Source organism: Saccostrea echinata, unplaced genomic scaffold, assembly GCF_033153115.1.
Source record: "Saccostrea echinata isolate AGI-Se365-2 ecotype Australia unplaced genomic scaffold, CSIRO_AGI_Sech_v1 ptg000062l, whole genome shotgun sequence".
NCBI lineage: Eukaryota > Metazoa > Mollusca > Bivalvia > Ostreida > Ostreidae > Saccostrea > Saccostrea echinata.
Window position 1 is genome coordinate 5404173 of NW_026889811.1, and position 24717 is coordinate 5428889.

The 24717-nt window shown below is 35.2% G+C and overlaps 2 protein-coding genes and 1 pseudogene across 2 annotated transcripts; 1 reads left to right on the forward strand and 2 right to left on the reverse strand.

Annotated features, from left to right (window-relative positions):
- Window positions 1–6397: 6397 nt before the first annotated feature.
- On the reverse strand, window positions 6398–8569 carry LOC133175324 (uncharacterized). The gene has a single exon (XM_061310419.1). The coding sequence runs from the start codon at window positions 8567–8569 to the stop codon at window positions 6398–6400; it is 2172 nt and encodes a 723-aa protein (XP_061166403.1).
- Window positions 8570–18564: 9995 nt separating this feature from the next.
- Window positions 18565–19600, forward strand: LOC133175325 (uncharacterized; annotated as a pseudogene).
- A 203-nt stretch (window positions 19601–19803) lies between these two features.
- LOC133175326 (uncharacterized) lies at window positions 19804–22056 on the reverse strand. The gene has a single exon (XM_061310420.1). It carries the CDS (start codon window positions 22054–22056, stop codon window positions 19804–19806), a length of 2253 nt encoding a protein of 750 aa, XP_061166404.1.
- Window positions 22057–24717: the final 2661 nt, after the last annotated feature.

Here is a 24717-nt window from a genome sequence, read left to right on the forward strand (position 1 = left end):
AGCAGCCTGGGTCATCAAATTTTGTCAACTGATGCATCTTGGCCTCGGGCTTTGTTGACTCAAAAAGGTAACAGTAACATACTTTTGAATTTTTTTTTTTCGTAAACCGTTACGGTAGATCATTTGGTAGAGCGCTCGCTCCGTGATCGGAAGGTCGTGTGTTCGAATCACGGCCGCTACTGACCTAAGTCGATAAAAAATAGGTAGCAACTGTTCCTTATCCCAGCACTCGGCACTTTGAAGAGAAAGTTGCAGGTCTCATCTCGGATGAGACCTTAAAAACCGAGGCCCTGTGTCCAAGTAGGCGTTGGTACGATAAAGAACCCTCACTGCTTAATGGCCCTGAGTGTCGAGTAAAGGTCTATATTAGACGTCCTTCACCGGTATAAGGTGACGTCTCTATATGAGTGAAAACTTCTCGAATGGGACGTAAAAACATACTTTCAATCAATCAATCAAATGGTAGTAGATTGCTTATCTTGAGCAGTGTAAAGCATATGATCATCAAACTTTGTCAGTGGTGCGAGGTTTACCCATATATTGATAGAAATAACGTTAAGATACAGAGTAAATATATGTTCCATTTTAGTAGGTTTTAATTGTTTTGAAAAAAAATAACCATTCAAAAGAAGCCAAAATAGAGAATACACTTGTATCTGAATGTTTCGAATTAAGTGAAAGAAAAGGTTGGCAGAATACGCCTTCCTAATGTCAACGCTCTGATTACAATACATTGGTACATTAATGATGATTACAGAGTGATCTGAGTCATTGACCTTTCTCTAAATTTAGTCACTGATTCCTTTTGATTACGGTTGATGATGATAATCCATTGATTTTTATCATTTGTAGATCTTTGGTGAGGTTAAGAATTCGGCTGATTTTATGACATTTGGATGAGCCCTCCTAATTTTCAATAAATCCTTTAATTCTTTGCAGCATTCTTTTTAAGTACGGACAAGTCAGGCTGATTGATTGGATTCTCTAGAGTGCCTAATATTGAGAGAAGCAATGTGAATCAGACAAGGAAAAGACGTATACACATTTTCACCATTCTGACTTTGACAGAAAACAGATACCAGCTGAGGGTCTACCAGGTTGCTAGCTATTCGCACTAAAATTTTGATAGACTTTCCCGACTTTACTCAAAAAAGACTAATATCATAGACATGAAAAGTTGATCTCGTATACAGAAAAAGGAAACTATGTGTTTTTTATTCTTTTTTTTGCATAAATCTTAACTTTTTTTGCTAGACTTAACAACAAAGTACATGAAATCTTCGAAAATATAACATGGGATTAATGATAGAATTAATCATTGCAATTGTTCCCAGAGAAATAGTAATTTTTCTGCTGTGGAAGAAATCGTACTTCAATATCATATCAAGAAAAACCATAGACATTATAGGTAAAGTACATATCATGTAAGCAAACAGATAAATGAAAAGCGTTTTTGCTGACGAGATCAAGCGGTCATGCGTGCGTTTGCTAATTTTGCTATTTGCTCCATCAGTCATTGTAGACGGCAAACTTTGATTGCTATCCATGTGTTCGTTTCTGTGATTTTCTGCAGAACTGTTTTCTCTTGATTCATAAACTGAAGCTCTACATAAAACTGATCGAATTTTTTGCAGAAGAAGTAAGCTGAAGAAGGTCTGCAAGACCAGGAAAATGACGTAAAATAGAAATGTTTTTAAATTCAGTCGTTTGTGATAGTTACCAAACACACTGAGAAGTGAGCATTCTTTTATATCCTTTTCCTCTGAAAACCAAACCAGAGGAACGACGAAAACAAGCGTTAACGTAATCCACAACCCACAGCACAACTTCACGTAAAACGATTTCCTACACATACTTTTCGGTCGAAAAGGAAATTGAATTTCAATGAACTGAAATATTGTCAACATCAGTATATGATATGGTGAAACATAATACAAGATCATTCCCAAAGTATGCAACGATAAACACAACGTATAGGAAAACTCCATCGGTGTCCTTAGATAGGCAAAAGTGTTAATCAAGAGATAGAGTCCTGAAAACAGGTCAGAAATGGCTATGGACACATAACAAACATTTTTGCTTTCCATGTGGGAACTTTGTCTCCAGAAGGTGAAGGTTACCAGCAGATTCAAGGTTATAACTAGAATTGCTACGACTAAAATGAAGGTGGATATCCAGACAACAAAAAAGCGATCTTCATGTGTATGTCCTCCAGCAGTAGATACTGTATCATTTTGGAATGGTGTCGTCAAAACTTGAGTAGAATTGAAAGCTGGAGAACTGTTTCCAAATCCATTTTCCATTTTGCAGCGAATAAGTAAAGGTTTCTGACAAATATAAAAAAAATACTGTAAATTGTAAATATGTGTCAACACACACATATCAGTATCTATAGGGTATTCAGCCTAAAAAAATCTCTTAATGAAATCTTAAGGTCTGACGACACGTTGCTCGAATATCTGTTTGTACCTCCTCGTGATATACAATAAATAATTATAATTTGTAATGTCTTGTGATTTTTAAACTGTTTTCAAAATGTCTTAGTAGGTGAAGATACCAAGAAAGTGTGATATTGGCAATGTAAGGGATTTCCAAAATGATTATATAGTTAATAGCATCCTTTGGTATTTTGCACAAATGCCTGGTGGGGTACCTTAATTTATGTGAGGAAACTTGTTAAAGTAGCAATATTTTTAATGACAAATTCTTGAAAAATACATACACATGTATATTATTGAGGAACGTGTTATCTGACCTTAAGAAATATTATATCAATAAAAATCGTTACTATATTAATTTGTGTATTGACTTCACAGAATCATTAATTTATAAATAATAGACAAATAAATATATATATTACATGCATAAATCTTTACCTGACTCGTCTACATATTCTCAAATTACACAGCATGAAGTCCTTCCCTTAACAATTCACTACAGAAAATCATTGTTGACTTTCCGGTGTAATATCATTAAAATCCCCTGGGAACAATAATTCCACACAAATGTTCTGATTGGATAGTCAGATGGGTAACATGTAAACGACTGGTCATAGAATATGATTGGTATGGATCTGCCACATATTAGTTAATCACTTAATGATCCTATGTTGTCTATTATTTACTAGTATACCCTGCAGACAGAGGAAAATGTTATTTTCATCAGCATACCTGTCTGATCAGTGGTCAAGATACAGCGAAATGATCGATAAACTGTATAGTTACTTCTTTGCGTAAGCAAACAATTTTTTTCTTCCTGTGTAATCGAACATCGAATTTTAAATTGCTTTTTCTGTTTCCAGCTGAATGGTTTACAAGTTTGACTTGCTGAAAATGCTACGGTACTGATTTTGTTTTGCCATTGATGCTTTTGCTCCCAGTATATATGATGTGATACAATAGAGTGCCATACGACCCCCCCCCCCCTTGATCGTCATCCCTGATGGTGAGACTGACAAGTTCTTGCTCTTTGCTCATCCCCAGCTCAGTCCGTTAAAGTAAGTAGTCAACGCAATGAACTAGATTTATAACAACAAAATTCAAAACCCATAAAAAAGATTCATCTTTGGCATTGGATTTTTTTTCTTTGCAACCTATATAATAGCTGCTATATTGAATGGAGAATGTGTGTGTGTGTGTTATTTTTGGAAGCAATCAGAGACCGGTCCTTCGTTTGAAACAGTGTAAACCGAGGTCCCATGTAACAGTGGGTGTTGGCACGAAAAAAACCCTCACTGCTCAATGGTCAAAGGTGTCGAGTACAGGTATAAATTGACCATCCTTCCAACGTTTTAAATTGGTGAAATCCCAGCTTGAATGAAAATCTCGAAGAATTAAAGTTGTCATAACATACCTGTAACTGCATGGTAAAGAATTACTTCTGATACCTGTATTTTGTTTGTTTGTAACATACAAAGATGTTTTTGTTCACATTCATTGTATCATCCCGAACGCAGTTGAAAAACACATTATGTCACCCTGAACGAAATCATTATATTGTTGTTATTCCACCTACATTGTTTTAATACATTTTATACATACATTGCTTTATTAAATAACAGGCCCTCCCACCCCACGTTCTACGGGCCTAAATAAATTTTAAGTAGGCTTCAATAAAATACCTTTTTCATTTTTCAGGAAAATGCTTCAATCATAACATTGTGTAAATCAAACAATAGACTGAACTTGATATTCACTCATCATTATGTTGCAACTTGTTATGGAAGCCATACTAAGTCATCAAAGGATAAAAGAATCCCTTTCGTGTGCATTTCAAATTCGGAAAATGTTATTTTTATTTTTTGGTTATGTTTTACATGCATAGAGTCAAATCACAAGAAATACAAGATACAGCAATATGTACCGAAGTTCAGGTAATATGTAAATGGGGACAGATCCTCTGATAAGGGAGATAACTTTTCAGCTACAAAATACTAATATTACTCATAGTTTACTTCATAAGAGTTCAATAATTGAGACCACTGAGTAATCAGTTCGATCAAACCTGACCTATGGATGGAAACATTGACTTCTATTTCCTCTTGCCTATACTTTTCAATGTGTTTTATTATTTTTGACAAAAACATTTAAATTCAGTTTTCAACCACTTACAAATTGAATAAGTTCTATCTTTTTAATAAACCATTTCAAAAATGCTTTAATGTACATGTATCAAGTACCATATGTAGAATTGTTATTAGAATTACATTTTGTCCATTGAAAAAATATTTATAAGGAAGATAATTCTTGCTAATGGACGAAATCTTTTCTAACAACCATATATACATATAACATTGTTATTTTCTGGAAGCAGCGCTTTATTATATTTTTCTAATATGAATTTGATAGGTATATGACTAAATGATATTTTTATATTATGTTTTTAATTTAATGTTCTGATAATAAATTATTATTCTTCTAATTCTCTGTGTTAAAATTCATATCATGGTCTGACATAAAAATCATTTCTGAAAAAATACTTCATACTATTTTATGCTATAGCTTTTGATGAAAATCCATGTTGGGAAGATAAAAAAATGTCAAATTTAGAGCAGAGAGTCGTTAGTCCTTAAATGTTTATATTAATTGCCAGTTAAAATGAAAGCTTAAAACATTTATCATCATGCTTTTATTTCCTTAAAACATTAGAAAAAGTACCATAATACCGGAAAAGAGCAGGAACCAAACATACTGGTATAGCAGATTTACTCAAATACATGGTTAGTTGAAGTACCAAAAACATACTGACATGGAAAAAATATCTAATAAGGCATTTTAAAAAGTAAACTTAGATATTGGCAGTCTTAAAGGGGTCTGAACACAGCTGCATTGCTGTTTTTTTTAACAATTGTAAAATTCTATTTTTATTAAAAAATATAACCTCAGTTTAATGAATTGAACTTACGTGAAACCTCTTAAAATCTAATAAGGACATTATTTATAACTTCACGCCAAACAACATACTTAGGCACGTGCTCTGTTATTGTTAATATTTACATTTTACCATGTGTGCAATCTGTACACATCATTGAGCACGGAATGACAATACAAGTGAGTTAGATTTGCTCTCATGTTTCTACTCTGAGTTTTCTGGATTGTACGTGTTTTGATATTGTTCATTAATACACAACAAATTTTCCACTTTTCTTAAATCAAAATTAAAGTTTACTTAGTGAAAGTGCAAGGATGAATGCCAAAATTTAGTTTTAGTTTTTCGGATAAAAGAAGTTTTTTCTTTAATATATAATATTTAATATTTGACATATAAGTCATGATATTATACTAAATATATTTGAAAATATTACCTCAAACCTGTGTCCAAGCCCCTTTAAAGTGCTCAAAAAAGCACTACAATGTAGGTTTGATCCTGTCATTAGTAACACCCTCCAAACACTGATGCAGGGTACCGAAATGTTAATGTATGTTACGTAGATTCCGGTTGTTCGGATGTGACTATATAAACAGCGGTTCAAGAGATGCAGGCGTGAAAGAGATCTTTTACAGTTCATGATCATAGGTGCCTAGTACGTGTACAACTTTGCAGCCTTCTACAGACAATTGGTGGTATCCTAACATGAGTGAAATTTTCTCGAAGGGACGTACACAAGAAACTAAAATAAATTTAATGTCCTAAATATTCTTGTGACGGACTTCCCAATTTCATTTATGCTCGGTTCCCATGAGCAGAGTGTTTTTCTCTGTCTCAGCTCCTTATCTAAGGACCGTTGCTTTTCACTTCAAATAACGGACGAAAGGGACCGATACAATAAATATATACTTGCTGAATATGTTTTCACTTAGCTTTTGGGGACATTTACTTGTATTAACTCATCTACTTAATTTTTTTAGAAAATCACTGCAATAATGTAACAGAGATTGATTGAATATATATATATATATCACTTTGACTCTATTGCTCTTATGAGTTTATTCCAGTTGCAGTCATCGACCGCATTTAAGTATGTAATTGTTTTCAACACTGGATGCATGCCGTTGATGGTTCGACATATTGGAACCACAATTCGCTCCGAGTCTTTGTCTTTCATTCTGAGAACAGCATGAGCTAATTCAAAATTACACTCTGGATAATTTTCAAACTCCTGGCGCAGAATCACAAGTATTTTGGGACAGTTTTGTATAAAAGAGACCCTCTCAAAGAGTTCGTTAGTACCTGGAATCATATCCCTCTCTGCCACAGCACCTTTATATCCGTATGATACCTCAAGGGTTTGCAACAACACGTGACAAACCCAATCCCTATCAGGTGGTGAAAATATGACGTAGAAATCAAAAGGGTATTGCAGACTTCGAGGTTTAACTCGTGGTTCGGGAAAAAATGAGAGTTGTCGTCTGATACCACCACCGCCACATTTTGAACAAACACTTTCAACTTGTTTAAATTTGTCTCGATCATGAATTTGTTTTACATTTTCTTCGACCAAAGTCATCCATTTTTCTATATTTTCAGGCTCCACTGTAGATGTGATAAAATTGGATAAACTCTTTCCATCAACATAAAATGCAGGTTGACTTCTATAATACTTAAAGTAAGCTGTCAATAATGACATTTCTTCTTCAAAATATCTTATGAAGTTTTTCGTTTCATTTTTCAAATCCCCATGTTTTCGTAATTCCACGTCATAGAGGTACGTCATTTCATCTAATAATTTATTCAATTCTTCTTCCGTTTTTTCTGAATTTTCTCTACAACTTTTGTAGAATTGGAGAAGAGTTTCAAATAATAAGCAAAAGCTGTGTGTTGCTTTGTCAGGAGTTTCAACTTCAATTGCTCTCTTGAAACATTCAATGGCTTCTCGCACTTCTCCAATATCGCGCAAAAATTCCCCATATGCACAATGTATTTCTGGTCTTTTTTCTTGCCAAAGGTTTTGGACAGCACGCAAAAAATAATCAGAGGCTTTCAAAAGACAGTCTTGGGCAGTGTCTTGGTCGCTAATTACACACGACTTGTACTTTGAATGATAGGCTTTTGCCAACTCACACCAGTCTGTAGGAATCCCATTCCAGGAACAGGACTTCTCCCAGTCATAAATAGCTTGATCAGTCCTGCCTAGGTTAGACAGTACTTTAGCTCGTAATGTCAGAGAAAACCAGTTTCCTTGGCTATTATCTATAGACAAAGATTGATTTAACTTTGCTAAAGCTTCCTCGTTTCTTTTACTAGACATGAGAAAAATAGCATATCTGTTTAATACTTCATTTGAAGGTTGTAATTCTGAGTGACACTGCGATTCATCAACGGACACACATTGTAGGGCTAATTTAAAACATTTCTCGGGATTTTGCAAATATTGCAATAAATCTAGTTTCTGGAGATGGCGTTTTATATCATCGTCAATGTGTTCTGTAGTTTTAGACAAGAAAATTCCTATATTGACCCATGATGTTGATACGAATTCCTTAGTAAGTCCGCCATTACTTTCGTATTTAATGACCTCTGTAAATAATCGAATCCCTTTCAGGTAACATTCCTTTGCTAAAGTTTCTGTTCCTTTTCTTTTGGGACACTGACGGTACAGACGGCTACACGTTACCCCGAGCCAATACTGTATCTCAGTGATGTACTGATGACGATTACTATTTTCCAGCTTTAACAGACTTTGGCAAAATAGTTCTTTAGGAAGTATGTTCCTATCTAAAATGTCTTTTTCAACATAACAATCAAATAAAAGTGCAAAGGCTTGATCAGCTAGAACTATGCCTTGGCCCTCTGGGTCATTTATCGATACTTTAGATTCATATTGTGATGCTTTAGAGTTTATCTTCAGTCTCTGATAAACGAACGCAAGATTTGCAGAAGCAGTTAGTGATTTTGAATCTCTATTAAGAACTTCTTGAAATGTTTTGACAGCCTTTGAAAACTGACTATCATAAAAATAGAAAGTTCCAAGCAAGTTTCTAGATGCTTGGCGAGTGAATCCCTCTGGGAAATCTCGAATGAGTTTCTCTGCCACTTTGATCCTATGTGTTAACTGGTGAGCTGGTGGATTTTGTGATGCACTCAATGTTATGTGGAAAAGGCCTGGCCTCTCTCCACACTTTTTCCACATGGCTTTAGTGTTAGGTTCTTCGACTGAAAAAGATAATTGGTCTTCATATTTCAATTTACAATGTGCATTTTATGTCACTTAGCTTGTGGCACCTGTCATCAGGTAAACTACTGCGTTCGGTCTTCGCCCGTTGTCTACCGTGTTTTTTAAGTAATGTAACATTTTTTCCCCTTTTCAGTAGAATCAATGGGCGAATTTCAATCAAACCGTCCGCAAACCAGCGTCTTGGGCCTTGACATTCACGTTATGTAAAAGGACCAGAGATAGATAATTAACATAAATAGGATAGGGTCATTTCAAAATCTTAAAAATCTCTCAAACTTCTACATGAGAAGAAGAAAACACTTGTGGTTTTCCACTCGACGTTTAGATATAACGACGACTCGATATATCCCAGGGAACTTGAAATAAAAGTTACCACAAGTCTGACACACATCTGTTTCATATTTATATATTTTACTAGAAAAGGACGTTAATGGTAACCTTACGACAAAACTTAATGATAAATGTAATGACTTCGATTTTTCTATCGTCAAATTCCCTTATATTTAAATATGTAGCAATATACGTGTACCCTTATCACCTGCATATGGAGTTTATATCTCCCAGTTGATCTCATACGCAAAAACATACTCCACGTAGGAACAATTTCTAAACCGAAGCAAGCTATTGACAAATAAGTTGAAAACAAGGATATCAACAGTTTCGTTTGATGCCAACATATCGCAAGTTCTACATAATGGTCGATACGATGACATTGTCAGCAAGTACAATCTATCATTTTAGTCAAATGCTTATTGACGTTTTTCATACTAATTGTTAGGCCATTATTTACACACTGAATTGTCTACGGATTTTTACTATTTCCCCATCATGACAAAGAGCGCGGCTGTGACCGGTCGACTGGAGATGCTTATTTCTCCATTGCACTTGATCCCACCTCAATCTGATTAAAATCAGATCCTTTGATCCGCTCACATAGATCTGTAGCGATCTATGTGAACGGATCAAAGGATCTGATTTTAATCAGATTGATCCCACCTCTATGCTTTTAGAAGTCCATGTTTGCTCTGCTCCCGATGTATTATTTTAATGGACTTTTAAGCTTAATTACTATTTGTCCATTTTTCATGAAGAACCACCTATCTGGAAATGACAATATTTTGTGACAGCATCTTTGTTTATTGAAGAATTTCAAAAAAAAAAAAAAACAAAACAGTATCCCATGGTCAGTGATTCGGCCACGGACTATGTCCAGAGTATTCGATTCAAGTGTACAGGATTTTTTTATTAAAATCTTCTCGAAATACTTAGTTACAATTTGTGCATACCTGTGTTTATGATGTACTTATACCAACCCTTAAGTTAAAAAAAAAAGATTACCTTTTATCAAAGAACTCATACCTAGTTACCTAATTACTTTATTTAATGACCATGTGTAAAGATGTTTAAAGTATAAGAATTTTGTACAAACTGTATATCAACCATCCTGGGACCTGAACCCGGGGGGGGGGGGGGTATCAAACTTGTGTTAAATATGTAATATGTCTTTAAAGTTATTTAATTAGTGTACCTGCTAGATAAGTAATGGAAAATATCAAAGTTATAAGGTAACGCACTATGTGATTATTTCGTCCGCTCTGGTATTAAATTTTTTAGGACATGAATTTCACTGCTCATCATTATCCAAGCAGTTTGCCTAAAATGTCCAGGAGTGGAGAAGATTTTCCAAAGCTGTAATGTACTAGTATTTTCAAAATATAATCAGCTTAGTACTACTCAAACCATGGGCCCGAATCTTAGGCCAAAGAATATGACTTTCGATTTTGCATATTGCTAAAAATAATCATGCACATTGATTGTCAGCTAAATATCCATGAGGTTAAGAGATTTTAAAAAGTCTGGGTCTCTAGGAACAGAACCCTAGACCCGGACATGGATTTCACAGTGTTAGTTTAATTGCATATTAGAATCATGCAAACAGTTTACCAGCGTCATGGCATTACTAAAGAAATTAACTAAGTTAGTTAAGCACTGAGCCCTAGAAACAAGTGACATGCTTTACATAATTTTAGTGGAAGGTTTACCTGTCACTTTACCATGCAGTTATGCCTAATTAGATGGTCATGAGTAAAGAAAGTTAATGAATTTTTAATATATGAACAATTAACTAGCCTCAATCTAGGACCTTAGCCTTCGACCTATGGAACATCAAAACTTCGAGGAAAAAAAATTCTACAAACCTACAAATTTGTCAAACTTATTTTCTTGCATGTTACAATGTATGAAATCAATTTGTTCTAATCCTGGAAATGTTGAACTCACAATTTAAGAAAAATGCTTAGAAAAAAAATCTGTGGAAACTTCTGAAAGATTAGAATGCTACAATTGTCAAAAATGAGCAAGATAGTTATGTGGTGTATATTCGAGTCTGTTCAAATAATGCACCTTAATTAGGGTAGAGATGAGACTATCAGGATTCATTTCTCTTTTTTTCTGTCCGTCGGTGGCGTTAACATTTTCTTATCTGGAACAACTGAAGCAATTTCAACCAATTTTGGCATATAGCATCTATGGGTGAGGGGGAGTAAAATTTGGGAAATTAATGGCCCCTGCCCCCTGGGTCCTGAAAGGTGGGGCTAGAACCATCAAAATCAATGCTATCTTTAAAAATATTCCTCTTTACTCCTGGACAATCAAGCAGTCAAACTGTTGGTATGATTGTAATAAGAATTGAGCCCTTATACCAAACTTCATGACCCCAGGGTCAGGGTTTCTGGTGCTAGGGCGGGGCTATCTTGAATATATAATGAAAATGCATTATTTCTTTGAAAACCTTCTCTGCCCCTGGGCATTAAGCCGATGAACTAAGTGCACAGTCATGATGAGGAAGGGTGCGTCTTCCAAAACTGTGAAATTCATGGCCCCTGGGTCAGGGGTTCTGGTGTTAGGCGGGGTTCTAGTGATTAAATAGCAAAAATGTATTCATTCTTTGAAAATTTTCTCCTCTGCTCCTGGGTTTTAAGCTGGTGAACTAAATATATAGTTATGATGAAGAAGGTGCCCCTTCCCAAATTGTGAATTTCATGGCCTCTGGTTCAGGGGTTTTTGTGTTGGGGCAGGGTTTTATTGATTAAATAGTGAAAATGTAGTCATTACTTTGAAAATCTTCTCTGCTTCTGGGTATTAAGCTGATGAACTAAGTACAAAGATATGATGAGAAATGGTGCATCGTCCAAAACTGTTAATTTCATGACTCCTGTGTCAGGGGTTCTGGTGTTTGAGCGGGGCTCTATTGATTACATGGTAGAAATGAATTCATCCTTTGAAAATATTCTCCTCTGTCCCTGAGCATTTAAGCAGACTAAATGCAATAATATAAATGTAAAAGTATAAATATAAGTAAATGTGCCTTTCTTTGCTCCTCTGTATCTAGGAGGCAAACAGAGTTAAAAATTGTAATGAGTGCAGCAAATGAGTTACTCTCATTATTTATGTTGCAAAAGGACCAATTGTACTTAGTATGTGTATACTGTAGAGTTCTGTTGGATAACTGACGACTTCTTGCCAGGTAAACTCATGGAGATCAGTTGGCAAGAGACTGCAAAAAGTTATTATACATGTATACTTTAGCAAAAAGAACAAGTGAACAGAGAGTGACTAGGGGACATGTTATAGTTACTGACAAGTGGCAAATAGACATGTTGAATTCTAAGCCAAGTGGAGAGTGCTGGTAACAAGTACAGTCAAACCGCATTAACTCGAAATCGATGGGACCAAGAAAAACTTAAAGATATCAGGGGTACAATACTTAAAGAATAAGCGGTAAGGACTTTCAAATCACGTCGACATATCCCTGGTATTCGAGATATCAGTGTTGGAGACACCGAAGTTAAACTGTATTACAAAACTATTTGTATAGCCAAGAGGCAATTGCTGGTACCAAATTACCTGTTGGAAAGCACCTAAGTTGTTTGTGTAGTCTAGAGGCATCACCTCGAGTAAATATACAGTCATTAGAGATTTTCTTTGGATACTTAATTGTGGCACTGGACAAGTGACAAAAACATATCTGTATATATGGAATATCGCACACACTAGGGAAGTGTTCAATGTAGATGTACTTGAATATTTTGCATTCATTTATAATCCCTGTAAGACCCGGGAAAACCAACCACGATCCCAAGCAGATCACTCGTGTCTTGCACGTTACAATAAGCACGCCTTAAGGGTATTTTTTATCAGAATTTTGAAATTCTTGGGCAACATAGCTTCATATTTCAGTTAATTTTATTTTATACTTCTATGAATCCTTTACCGTTACGGTAGTTCAGTCGGTAGAACGCTCGCTCCATGATCGAAGGTGGTGTGTTTGAATCATGGCCGCGACTGAGCCAAGTCGATAAAAAATAGGTAGCAACTGTTCCTTCACTTTGAAGTGAAAGTGTGGGTCTTTCGGATGAGACCTTAAAAACCGAGGCCCCTTGTCACGGTAGGCGTTGGCACGATAAAGAACCTCCACTGCTCAATGGCCCTTAGTGTCGAGTAAAGATCTAAATCTAATGCCCATCAGTGGTATATAGTGACGTCTCTAAATGTGAAAAATTCTCGAAGGGGAAGTAAAACAACATATGATCGATCAATCAATCTATGGATCGATTACACTGTTGTATAATACTCAGGTGACCATTTAGGCCCTTGGGCCCTTGTTTGAACATATAGTTGTATATATGAAAACTTCTCTAAATATTGTTAAATTTAATTGCAAATGAAATATTTATGATTTCCCACAGGGCAGGACAGGGTGTAGGGACACAGGAAGGGTCCATCTTGAACAAAGAATCTTTTAAATTCTTTTTTTTTTAACAAGAAAACGGGACTTCAAATTCATATACAGACATCTTTACTCAGAATCTAGTTTGGGGGGATTTCTTTATATGGTATTATGTACCTTCGTACATAAAATTATTTCAAAATCAAAATTAAGTATTTTTATGGGCAGGGAATTAAAATGAGTTATTTAATTCCTGATAATTACCTTCAAAATATTTTCCCGAGCTACTTGATAAATCCATTTTCAGGAAAGAAACAACAGTTTGACTGTTGACTTCTCGGCTGCTGCTCTAAAAACTGTCCGCTAACTGTGAAACTGGAAAGTAATATGACTCACTACAGTATACTCGACATGTACATGTATACACATGTAAGGCAGATAAATTTATATTTCTTACCTTATCTTATGCAGCAGCAGTAGTGCAGTATCTATGTGCATATCAAAGTTGTAAAGACAATGAAATATTAAGGGTGCCAGGAAATCAAACTCATGTTGAAAAATTTTTCACAGTCACTGAATTTTATCATGAAATGTTTTCCTTCCTACGTGAACTGCTATTGTCGGAAGTTGTGTGTATTATACAGCTATAAAAACACTTTGACTGAAAAAATTTAAAGTAAAATCAGGAAACGGAAATGAAACTTCGAAAAGCTTTCAGTTTAAAGTCAATAATGATAAATAATACATATACATTTACCTGTATATACTAGCCTATAAAGATTTTTTTAAAAGTAAATTAGATTTTGATTCAAAACTCTATGTCCGATTTATTGGCGAGTCCTTTTCTGGACGGGAAAATGTAGGGATTTGAGGGGGCTTATCATTCGGAACATCGCTCGGCCTTTTCCGTCGAGAAAAAATTCGACTTGACGGAAAGGGTCGAAAGATATTCCGATTTGGGGCTTATAACTCTTCAACAAAAACATGGAAGACATAAAACGAAATGTTAGCTGTTTGATTTGTTGAGAAGAAAATGTTTAATATCGATGGTTATATCCAAAGTTAGTGTATAGCGGGTTTCTTTAGTGGGTGTAAAATTTGACGTTTTGTGTGCTCAAACGTATGCCAATAATTTGGCGGTACTTGTTTTGGCGAACGCACAGTTCCTTGACTGTAAAGTAGAGGAAGTTCTCCTTCTGGATGCGTTTTCAGTTCCTTTAATATACACATTAATACTGATTTAGGCAAGATTTTGAGTAAAAACCAACATCAGATGAGAGAGATATAATTTGACAACAGACTGAACAAAGTTATACTTCTTGTATTCAGTACTTACACGCAAGGGTACAAATTAAACGATTAAGATTTTAGCGGGCTTCTTCAAAACCGCTTAAATAAGTCAAAGTTAGCACCCCGCTAAAAATTCCCGCTATACGGTATTATTTGAACTCAGGAAAAAGGGTATTGACATAAGATTAATTTGTTTAGAATAAACAGTTGGATATTGGTGTCAATTCCTAAAATATTATTTGAAACACGAGTAAAAGGATTAGAGCATTGATCTGAAATATTATTGTCAACTGGTTCTATAAAAAAAAAATACCAACTTATGAAAGGGTCACTGGCAATACTTACCAAAATAACCTTAAAAAATAAGCGGACGGACTTGGTACCTGATACACGAAAGAGAGAGAAGAGAGAGAATATCATGGAAATTTTCTTGCATTTACCATGAAAGAACCTAAAAATTTGAAAAGAAAAGAAATTAATTCATTCTCTATAATAGAAATTTTTCTAAAAAGCAGAGCTACTTTTGGATAGTGTACAAAATAATAAATAAATGAACTTTACAAAATTTGAAATTTTGATACCTACTAAGCAATAAATAAATAAATTTGCCAACATATAAAATTTTGGATACCTTCCGAACATTAGTCTTTCGATTCCTTAATTCCTTAATTTGTGTGCAAATTTTGACACACAAAACAGAGATTCCTTATAGCACAGGTTCCATTGAGTTCTTTCAATGATTTGTTGAGTAAAGCTTATTTCATGTTCAAGGATCTGTTGAGGGGATGCATTGTTACAACGCGAAATTGAATAACAACACAAAATGTAAGAAACTGAGATTGTTACAATGTGCAACAACCCATTTTTCATTTTGCGTCGTGATCAACGCAGAATGTAATAACGCAAAATGTAATCGCACGGTTTTTGGATTATTACATTTTGCGTCGAGATTAATGCAACATAGAAAATATCCATGTTTTGTTGGAGAGAGAGAGCATATTATTTTTGCTGGTCTGCAGTGCACGTGATTTGTAAAACAGTAGGAAGAATGGACGTAGACATATTTACAATGCTAAAAACTGGAGCTCAGAAAAAAAATACTTTGTTAATTCTTCTTTAATTTTATGTCTTTTTAATGTCCAATATGAGTTTATTTACTAATATACCTGCACGCAGGGAGAGGGCGGGATATACATGTACCCGGTAAGGTTTTAGCACTGTCAACAACCTTACATAGGCGATGGAACAGATGATTTGGGGCCTCTTATTTATACTAAAAACATGCATAACATCGATCTTTATCCCTCTCTCACTTTTAACACAAAAAGTACTGTAATATTACTTAAAAGAAGGTAACACCTTCTTCTCCATTTTAACGTAACTCATATAACTTAAATTGTATGATAATATATAAATTTTAACTGTCAAGAAAACACCTCCCCGCTATATATACACCTTCCAGTATAAATAAATAGTTTTTCCTAGCTAAAGAACATACGTGTATATGCGTGTGCATATCAAAAAGCAAAATCAAATTGATACACTGTTCAGCGAAATTACCCCCACCCACCCACGTTTCTAATATGCAACACCCATGTTATGAATATCAACTGCATTTAATGACTAATGAAATCATTATATGATAAAATCAGTTCTAAGTAAGAATTAGTATACGTTTGTTTTTCCTTTTGTTTTCTTTCTTTCTTTTTTTTTTTGATCCACTACTTAATTGAAAACTGACCAAAATGTGTATTATAACATTTTGCGATGCTGCATTTTGCTTAATCTCGACGCAAATTATAACAACGCAAAATGTAATAATTTAAAAAATATGTTATTATATTTTACGTTATTACATTTTGCATTGATCTCGAAGCAAAATGTAATCATCCCAGTTTATTACATTTTGCTTTGTTATTACATTTCGCTTTGTAACAATGCATTCATATCTTGTGTTTATTCTTCACTAAATTCCCGTCTACTCTAGTTATTTCTAATGACTAAACTTAATCGTCTTTGAAGATAATGGTTGGCACTTCATGTTGAAAATGGAAAACTAAAAAGAACCTTTGCATAGTATATACAGGGTCCTTAAGACTTAGTCATAGGGTAAAATGACTGTCATTGAATATAAAACTTTCTTTATTCAGCATGTCAAGCCATGGTGTTTTAGCCATTGAAATGAAAGATGGCATAGGTCACTAAGATAAGCTGAAAATCGCAGCCTCTTCAAGTGGTGTAAAAAAAGAGAAAATATGGGAAATGATAAGAAACTATGAAGACAGGAGATCAAATTCTAGGACTATTTAATATAGATATAGTGAATGCACACAAAGGAAAAAGTACAACTTTGCAGCGTTCCACTGATAACTGGAGGGGTTTTAACTTTAGTGGGTTTTTTTTTCAGATGAACTGAAACAAATATTAATTTATTTTATTTAATCAAATAAAAATCTGTAATATGACAAATGTTGAACTACAAAAAGTCGGAATTCGTAATCTTCTGGGCATAAAAAGCATAAGAACTCCTTTGTTTTGAATTAAAACAACAACAACAACAAAATAAAAAAAAAAAAACAAAATGCCAAGGCTTATTCTTTAAGATCCTTTAAATAATAAAAGACAACAATATTCCTAATGCAATAGCAAGAATGTAAATACATTGTAAAACGAAAAGAAAAACTTAATATAAAGTAACATTAACAAGCAATCAATCTACACACAAAAAACCCTGACAAATTAAAACCACTCCAATTGTCACTAACTAACACAGTGATACATGGATAAATCTCAGGGACTTCAAGCTCAAAGTCCTTTTAAACAATACAAATCGGGAGCAGAGCAAACACGGACATCCAAAAACATCAGAGATGGGATCAGATGCCTTGGATGAGTTAGCACCCTCTGCCGACCGGTCACACCTGCCCGTACAATTAGTATGAAAAACGTCAGTCAGCATTTGATGTAATGATAGGTTGTATTTAAACGTTACTACCTATATAGGTTATGGGTAAAGGTTAAGTAATAGTTATTGTATATTTATTTTGGTGTATCCTGAGTTATTTGGGCGAAGGGTGGTGACGAGTGCGAAGCACGAGTCTCCGCCCTTCGCCTAAATAACTCAGGATACACCAAAATAAATATTCAATAACTGTCTTGTATCATGGTCCAATTAAAAAGTTTACATTTGAACACGTGTTATTTTTTAATAATTATTCATTACGAAACAGCCAAACTCCAATGAAATACAATTTTACTGTCATGTGACAAATCTTTCCCGCCGTCCCGTGCAAATTGTGCATAGCTCGGTTGACAGTCATCAGATATGGACGTGTTAAATGATATGATGGACTTTGAGACACTTAACATGGCCGATGTAGACTTTCTTTTGCAAACATCGGAGAAAGATGACCTTACGCTTTCGCAAGTGTGTGATGAAATTGAAATGAATTATCAACTGGCAGAAATTCAGTTACAAGAAGCAACGGACTCTATCGATATAGGCCTACCGAACTTCGATTTCAACTTTGAGCTCAATGACCCGAAAGGCACGAGATTTGGTAACGTTGTTGACGAAAGCGAAATTCAAGCCTTAATCGAAAGCCAGGAAAATGTTAACACGAAGAAGAATACGCGTTGGGCCTTCAACATATTTGAAAGTTGGCGACTCGAACGCAACAGCCAGGGTCAAGGTCAAGAGTACATAATACCAGAGTTGGTCTCAATGGACGCTGTGCAGCTTAACTTTTTCTTGGGACGTTTTATAATGAGAGCGCGCAAAAAAGATGGTCAAGAATATCCGGCAAAAACTCTATATTACATATCCTGTGGCATATTAAGATACCTTCGCGACAATGGGATTTATGACAAAAACTTCCTTGATACCCGGGATTCAAGATTTGCCGACTTTCGGAAAATTTTAGACAGTTAAATGAAAGATGCGCTTAGTCGAGGTATTGGCGGGAAACGTAAGCAGGCCGACCCGATACTGCCAGAAGACGAAGCAAAAATATGGGAGAAGGGTGTTTTTGGATTGAAAAATGCAGAGACACTACAGTGCACTATCTTCTATTACTGTTGCAAGTTTTTCGGTTTGAGAGGTCACGATGAACACCATTCTCTTGAGTGCAACCAGTTTGTCGTGGACGAAGACGGTCGAGGAAAATACATTGAGTTCACTGGTAGATCTACCAAAACTTTTAAGGGAGGATTGGCGCATAAAGAGCTTTACAACAAACAAATAAGGCATTACTGCCAGCCTGGTAAGTTAAATTTTGTTTATAAAATTATTGCAAGTATATTGTCTTTTATTACTTTATCTAGAGAATATTGGTTCCGCCCGCCCCCCCCCCCCCTTTCATCTCCTAATTTACTTAGATTCTAAGGTTTAGTGACTCCCTGGTATAAACATTGAACAGAGATCACCTATGCCTATTGCGTATCATAATTATGATTTATATTATATATTTTATTTGGAATTTTTATGTTGTAGGCGAGCGTTGCATGGCGGATTTCTTCAAAGTTTATCTGGAGGCCCTTGGAAATGAAGTCTGTTCTACCGAAGGCCGCTGGCTGGATCACCACCACGGTACGGCATTCAGGCTGTCGGCGTTAATAAACTGAAATCTATGATGAAAGTAATATGTGATCGTGCGGGGCTGAAGGGAAATTTCACCAATCATTCTGGGAAAAGAACTTGCGCGACTGCATTATACCAAAGTGGAATTGATGAGCAAGACATAATGGGCAGGACAGGGCACAGGTCGGAGATGGGGGTCCGGGCATACAAAAGATCAAATGCAGATATCGCTTGTAAAGTGTCAAAGTGTTTGGATCCGCCCCCTGCGACAACGCTCGGTGGTGAAAAAGAAACGTATTTTCCTACATGTATCAAGCGTCGCTACCATGATACAACCTTTGTTTTTATTTTATGGGAACTTGAGTCTGAATATTACCTTTCTTGCTGAATTATTTTTGTGTATTGTTTAACGTCCCTCTCGAGAATTTTTCACTCATATGGAGACGCCACCACTTGCCGGTGGAGATATATAGATAGAAAGATAGACATTAATTTTTTTTTCCCTTTATCATGCATATTTAAACAAGAAACTTGTAGACTCGCAGATAAGAAAACGAAAAAAGTAATAATTATAATACTTATAATATTCAATCATTTCAGCTCCAATGCCTTGATCAGCTTATTCCAATCACAATCATCTACTGCATCCAAGTATGTTATAGTCTTAAGGCTTGGGTGCATACCATTAATGGTACGACATATTGGGATCACTAAATTTTCCGATTTTCCATCGTTCATTCTATGGAGAGCATGAGCCAACTCATAGTTACATTCAGGATAGTCTTCAAACTCTGTGCGCAAAACTACGAGTATCTTAGGGCAGTTCTGAATGAAGGATATGCGTTCAAATAAATCCTTCGAACCTGGAATGGTATCCCTTTCCGCTACGGCGCCTTTATATCCATATGATACTTCTAGAGTTTGCAATAATACGTGACAAACCCAATCTCTGTCAAGTGGTGAAAATATGACGTAGAAATCGTACGGATATCGTATACTTCGAGGTTTTTCGGGCGGCACAGGAAAAGCAGAGAGTTGTCTCCTATATCCGACCCGCGATTTACATTTAAAACAGAGAGTTACGCCCTCTGCATTTTCCGAAGACTTTTTTGATTTCTCTCGGGCGTCAAAACGTGTTAAATTTTTCTCTACCATCTCATTCCATTTTTCAATATTTTCAGGCTCAACTGTTGAAGTTATCAGTTCGGATATACTTTTTTCGTTGATTTGCATCGAAGAATCATTTCTGTAATGCTGAAAGTATGCTGTCAGATCTGACATTTCTACTTCATAATCTTTAAGAAACCTTTTGGTTTCATGTGTCAATTGCTCATGCTTTCGTAACGCCACATCGTAGAAGTAGGCCATTTCATGCAATAATTTATAGATTTCACTTTCATTTTTGCCTAATAGAATAGAGTTTTTATAGAGCTGAAGAAGTGTTTCAAATAATTGAGTAAAGCTTATCGTTGCTCTGTTAGCGGTGTCTACCTCTATCGCTCTTTTAAAACATTCTATAGCTTCTCTAACTTCTCCTATTTCGCGTAAGAATATTCCATAAGCACGATGTATTTCTGGTCTTTTCTCCTGTCTAAGGCTTTGAACTGCTCGTAGAAAACATCCAGAGGCTTTCAAAAGAAATTCATTTGCCATTTCTTCATTTGTTGCTTTGCATGACTTGTATTTCTCTTGGTATGATTTAGCCAATTCACAAAGATGGTGAGAAGTTGCATTCCATGAACATGCTATTTCCCTATCCTTAATTGCTTCGTCTATTTTCCCTAATTTGAATAAAATATCTGCTCTTACTGTCCAAGCAAACCAGTTTCCTTCGCTATCATCAATCTCCAAAGACTGGTTAATTTTTTCCAAAGCTTCTTCATACCTCTCTTTAAATTTTAGGAACATTGCGTATCGAATTAAAAGTTCTGTGGATGGTTTTGATTTTTCGCACGATTCTTCATTTGCACTGATAACGCACTCAAGACCATTTTTAAAACAATCTTCAGGGGTTTCTAAAAACTCAAATAGATCCAGTTTCTTTAAATGGTCTTTGATGTCATCGTCCATTTGCTCAATGGTTTTTACTTTCCATTTTCCAGACTCATCCCTAATTGTTCCTCTTCTGGACAGGAAAAGACCAAGAAAAGCCCATGCTGTGGAAACAAACTCCTTCGTAAACTCGCCCTGTTTTCTTAATCCCGTAACTTTTACCAATGCTTCGATTCCCTGTATATAAAATTCTTTTGCCATTGTCTCCGTTCCCTTTCTTCTTGCACACTGTGTAAGTAGGCTGTAGTATGTCTTACCCAACCAATAGTTTATCTCCATGACAACGTCTTGTCGGTCACTTTTTTGAAGCTTTACCAGACTTTGAACAAGGAGATCTTTTGGTACTTTATTCCTTTCCAGAACATCTTTTTCTACATGACAATCAAAGATAAATGCAAAAGCTTGATCTGCTAGCGCAATCCCTTGTCTTTCGACTTCGTTTGATCCAAGTTCAAATGAATACTTTTTGGAACTGGAACTTAGCTTTAATCTCTGATAAACAAAAGCGTGATTTGCAGAGGCAGTTACGGAATTCGGATCGATTTTAAGAACCTCTTGAAATGTCTCAACAGCTTTCAAGTACTCATTGTTGTAGAAATAACACACTCCAAGTAAATTTCTAGATGCTTGACGTGAAAATCCTTCTGGAAATTCCCGGATTAACTTTTCCATAACTTTTATTCTGTGTGTCAGTAGTTGGGCTGGTGGATTCTGTGAGGCATTCAAAGATATATGAAAAAGTCCAGGTCTTTCTCCATATTTTCTCCATATGTCCTTTGTATCGTAATCCATTACTAAAATTTAAAAAAAAAAATTCAATCAGTCTACATTCCTTTCTAACCCACCCCCGCCCCTTCGATTATTTAATGCAGAAGTAAGATTTTCTTCCAAGTCTTTCTGGTTGAAATAATAAGTGATTAATATTATACTTTTGCATGGATATATTATGGAATATTAACTTCTTGATAAATAACTATTAGTGAAATACACAAGTACATCATCAACATTTTTATTTTCTATGTGACTTATATGAATAACACATGGAACACAAACAGGCAACTTTTTAAACATTTTGTTTGAATATTAAATTCATTTACACGATGTTTCCTGAGTTTTGTGTGTCTATCTACCGAAGTGTTTGTTAATACTTGCTCATCAAATTGACTGTGAGACAACGCTTTTAAAGCAGGTTTTTGGCGGATTGCAAGCTAGCAATTTTTCAACGGCATCATCACCAAGAAAACGGTATTGCTGAGAGAGAGCTGTCAAAACCCACAATTCATTCATTGTAGTTAAGAGAAAAGAACTGGTTTGGCTCCTTAAAATATTTGGCCAGGAGGCAGGTGACCTCTAAATATTAGAGGACACTTTGAGGTCTGAGACACTTTAAAAAAATCTGCATCTATTTTTAATTTCAGTGTAAGATCATTAAAACAATTTAATTGCTAATCCTCCTAAAGTTTTAGCGCGACTTCAGTGAATTGTTACTTCTATGTATTATTAAACAAACATGTATCATCATACTTATATCATTAGTGTGGCCTTTTAATGTTGCCATGTTACTGAAAAATATGAACAGGTTGTTGATATCTTTCAAAATGCTACTCTTACAGTTCTCTATTGTTTTGAAAAGGTTTATAAACGCCAATGATACTTGTCTAAGACAATAATTTCAATGTTTTAAGTGATTTTAGGACCTACTGCTAAATATATCTTCTGAATTTTCGTGTCTGAAATTCTGCAGAAATACAAAACAAATACCGAATAGCAGGAAGATGTATATGTCAGCAGAGTGAAAAAATAAAAAAAAAAGTGCAGAAGATTCCTGATCGAAATAAGAAATACGTTTCACCAACTGTCAGACAAGGACAACACAGTTGACGAAAAATGGAACCATGTGAAAGACATATACTTAAAGGAACAACAGAAAAAAATGTTAGGAGAAAGAAGAAACACAAAGACTAACTACTAAAGAGTATAAGAAAAACAGAATACAAAGCAAAGGAGAGTGTTTGAGACAAAAACTAAAGCTGAGGAAGGAGAAACCTAGAAAAAAAATATCGTGCATGCAGAAAATACAGCCAAATAAAAACATCTTAGGGAAGTGTAGCAACTGACTAAACACTTCTCTGGAAAGAAAACAAGTTTCATACCAAGAATGATGAGCTTCTCCTTAAATACGAAAAGATAAAAGGTAGATGACGGTCACACTTTGAAGGAGTTCTTAACATCCCAACAACTTCCTGAAGAATGTATCATTCAAAAAAGATACATGGCCAATTACAAAAGACGAAATTAAGAATTAAAGCCATCTTCTAAATGAAAAATGGAGTAAACTTAACGCAGAATTATTAAACAAAATATAACATCTACATCATCAAATTGAGATAATTGTTCAACTGAATCATCAGTGAATAGAATGATGCCACCAGACTATGAAAGAGCACATTGTAAAAATACCAAAGGAAGGGGACCTACATGTTACTAGATGTGACAACAGGGTAGGAATATCCCTACTATCAGTACCATCCAGAGTGTTTTTCAAAATAGCGATAGACAGAATAAGAGATGGAATAGAAGATAGCAAAAAAAGAATACAAAGCAAAGGATAGAGTTTTAAGACAAGAGCTAAAGCTGAGGAAGGAGAAACCTAGAAAAATTAGCGTGCATGCAGGAAATGAACTTAGGAGCGGGAGAGGAACTTCAGAACATACAAGGAAACATATTGAAACAGTCAATAGAGTGGCAAGCACCATTATACATAAGGTTTTATAGGTAGCATAATAAGGGAAAGCTGTGAGATAAACTAAGGCAGTATGGGATTCCTGAAGTATATGTAAATATCATCAAGAAAATATATGATGGAAGCACTAGCAATGTAGAAGAAAACGGGATAACAACAAACTGGTTTGAAGTACAGACAGAAATGCATGAGATAGGGGTTTGTTACGTCTGGTTTCCTTTTCATCATTGTGGTAGACTGTATAATGAGAAACACTAACAAAAGAGGAATGAATACATGTAGCTGGAAAAAGCCCACCCCGGTCAATTTGGCACTGATATCCAGCAAATATAGTGGCATGCAAGAAAAGACTGGCAGACTAAATTTTATCGCAAAATATACTGCACTCAAACTAAACGTGAGTTAGACGAAAAGAGTGAAGATCAATAGAAAAGAAATTGATGTCATCACCCTGAATAACAAAGGACATGAGGATCAGAAGCAGGCATAAGGAGAGGGTTAGGTTTAGTCAGAATTGCATTTTCATCCCTGAAAGAAGTGTGGAAGTCAACAGAGTACAACACAAGAACCAAACTGAAAATCTTCATATCAAATCCATATTGCTGTATTGTTCTATACTAGAATCTACTATGGTGAATGGTTTAATGCATTCCAACGTAAATTCCTTCGGAGAAATTCCCTTAGATACCTGGTCAGACAAGACCTCAAAT

Bases quoted from the DNA above. Each gene is read 5' to 3' on its own strand.
- LOC133175324 (XM_061310419.1), bottom strand. From the start codon at position 8,569: ATGTGGAAAAAGTGTGGAGAGAGGCCAGGCCTTTTCCACATAACATTG.
- LOC133175326 (XM_061310420.1), bottom strand. From the start codon at position 22,056: ATGGATTACGATACAAAGGACATATGGAGAAAATATGGAGAAAGACCT.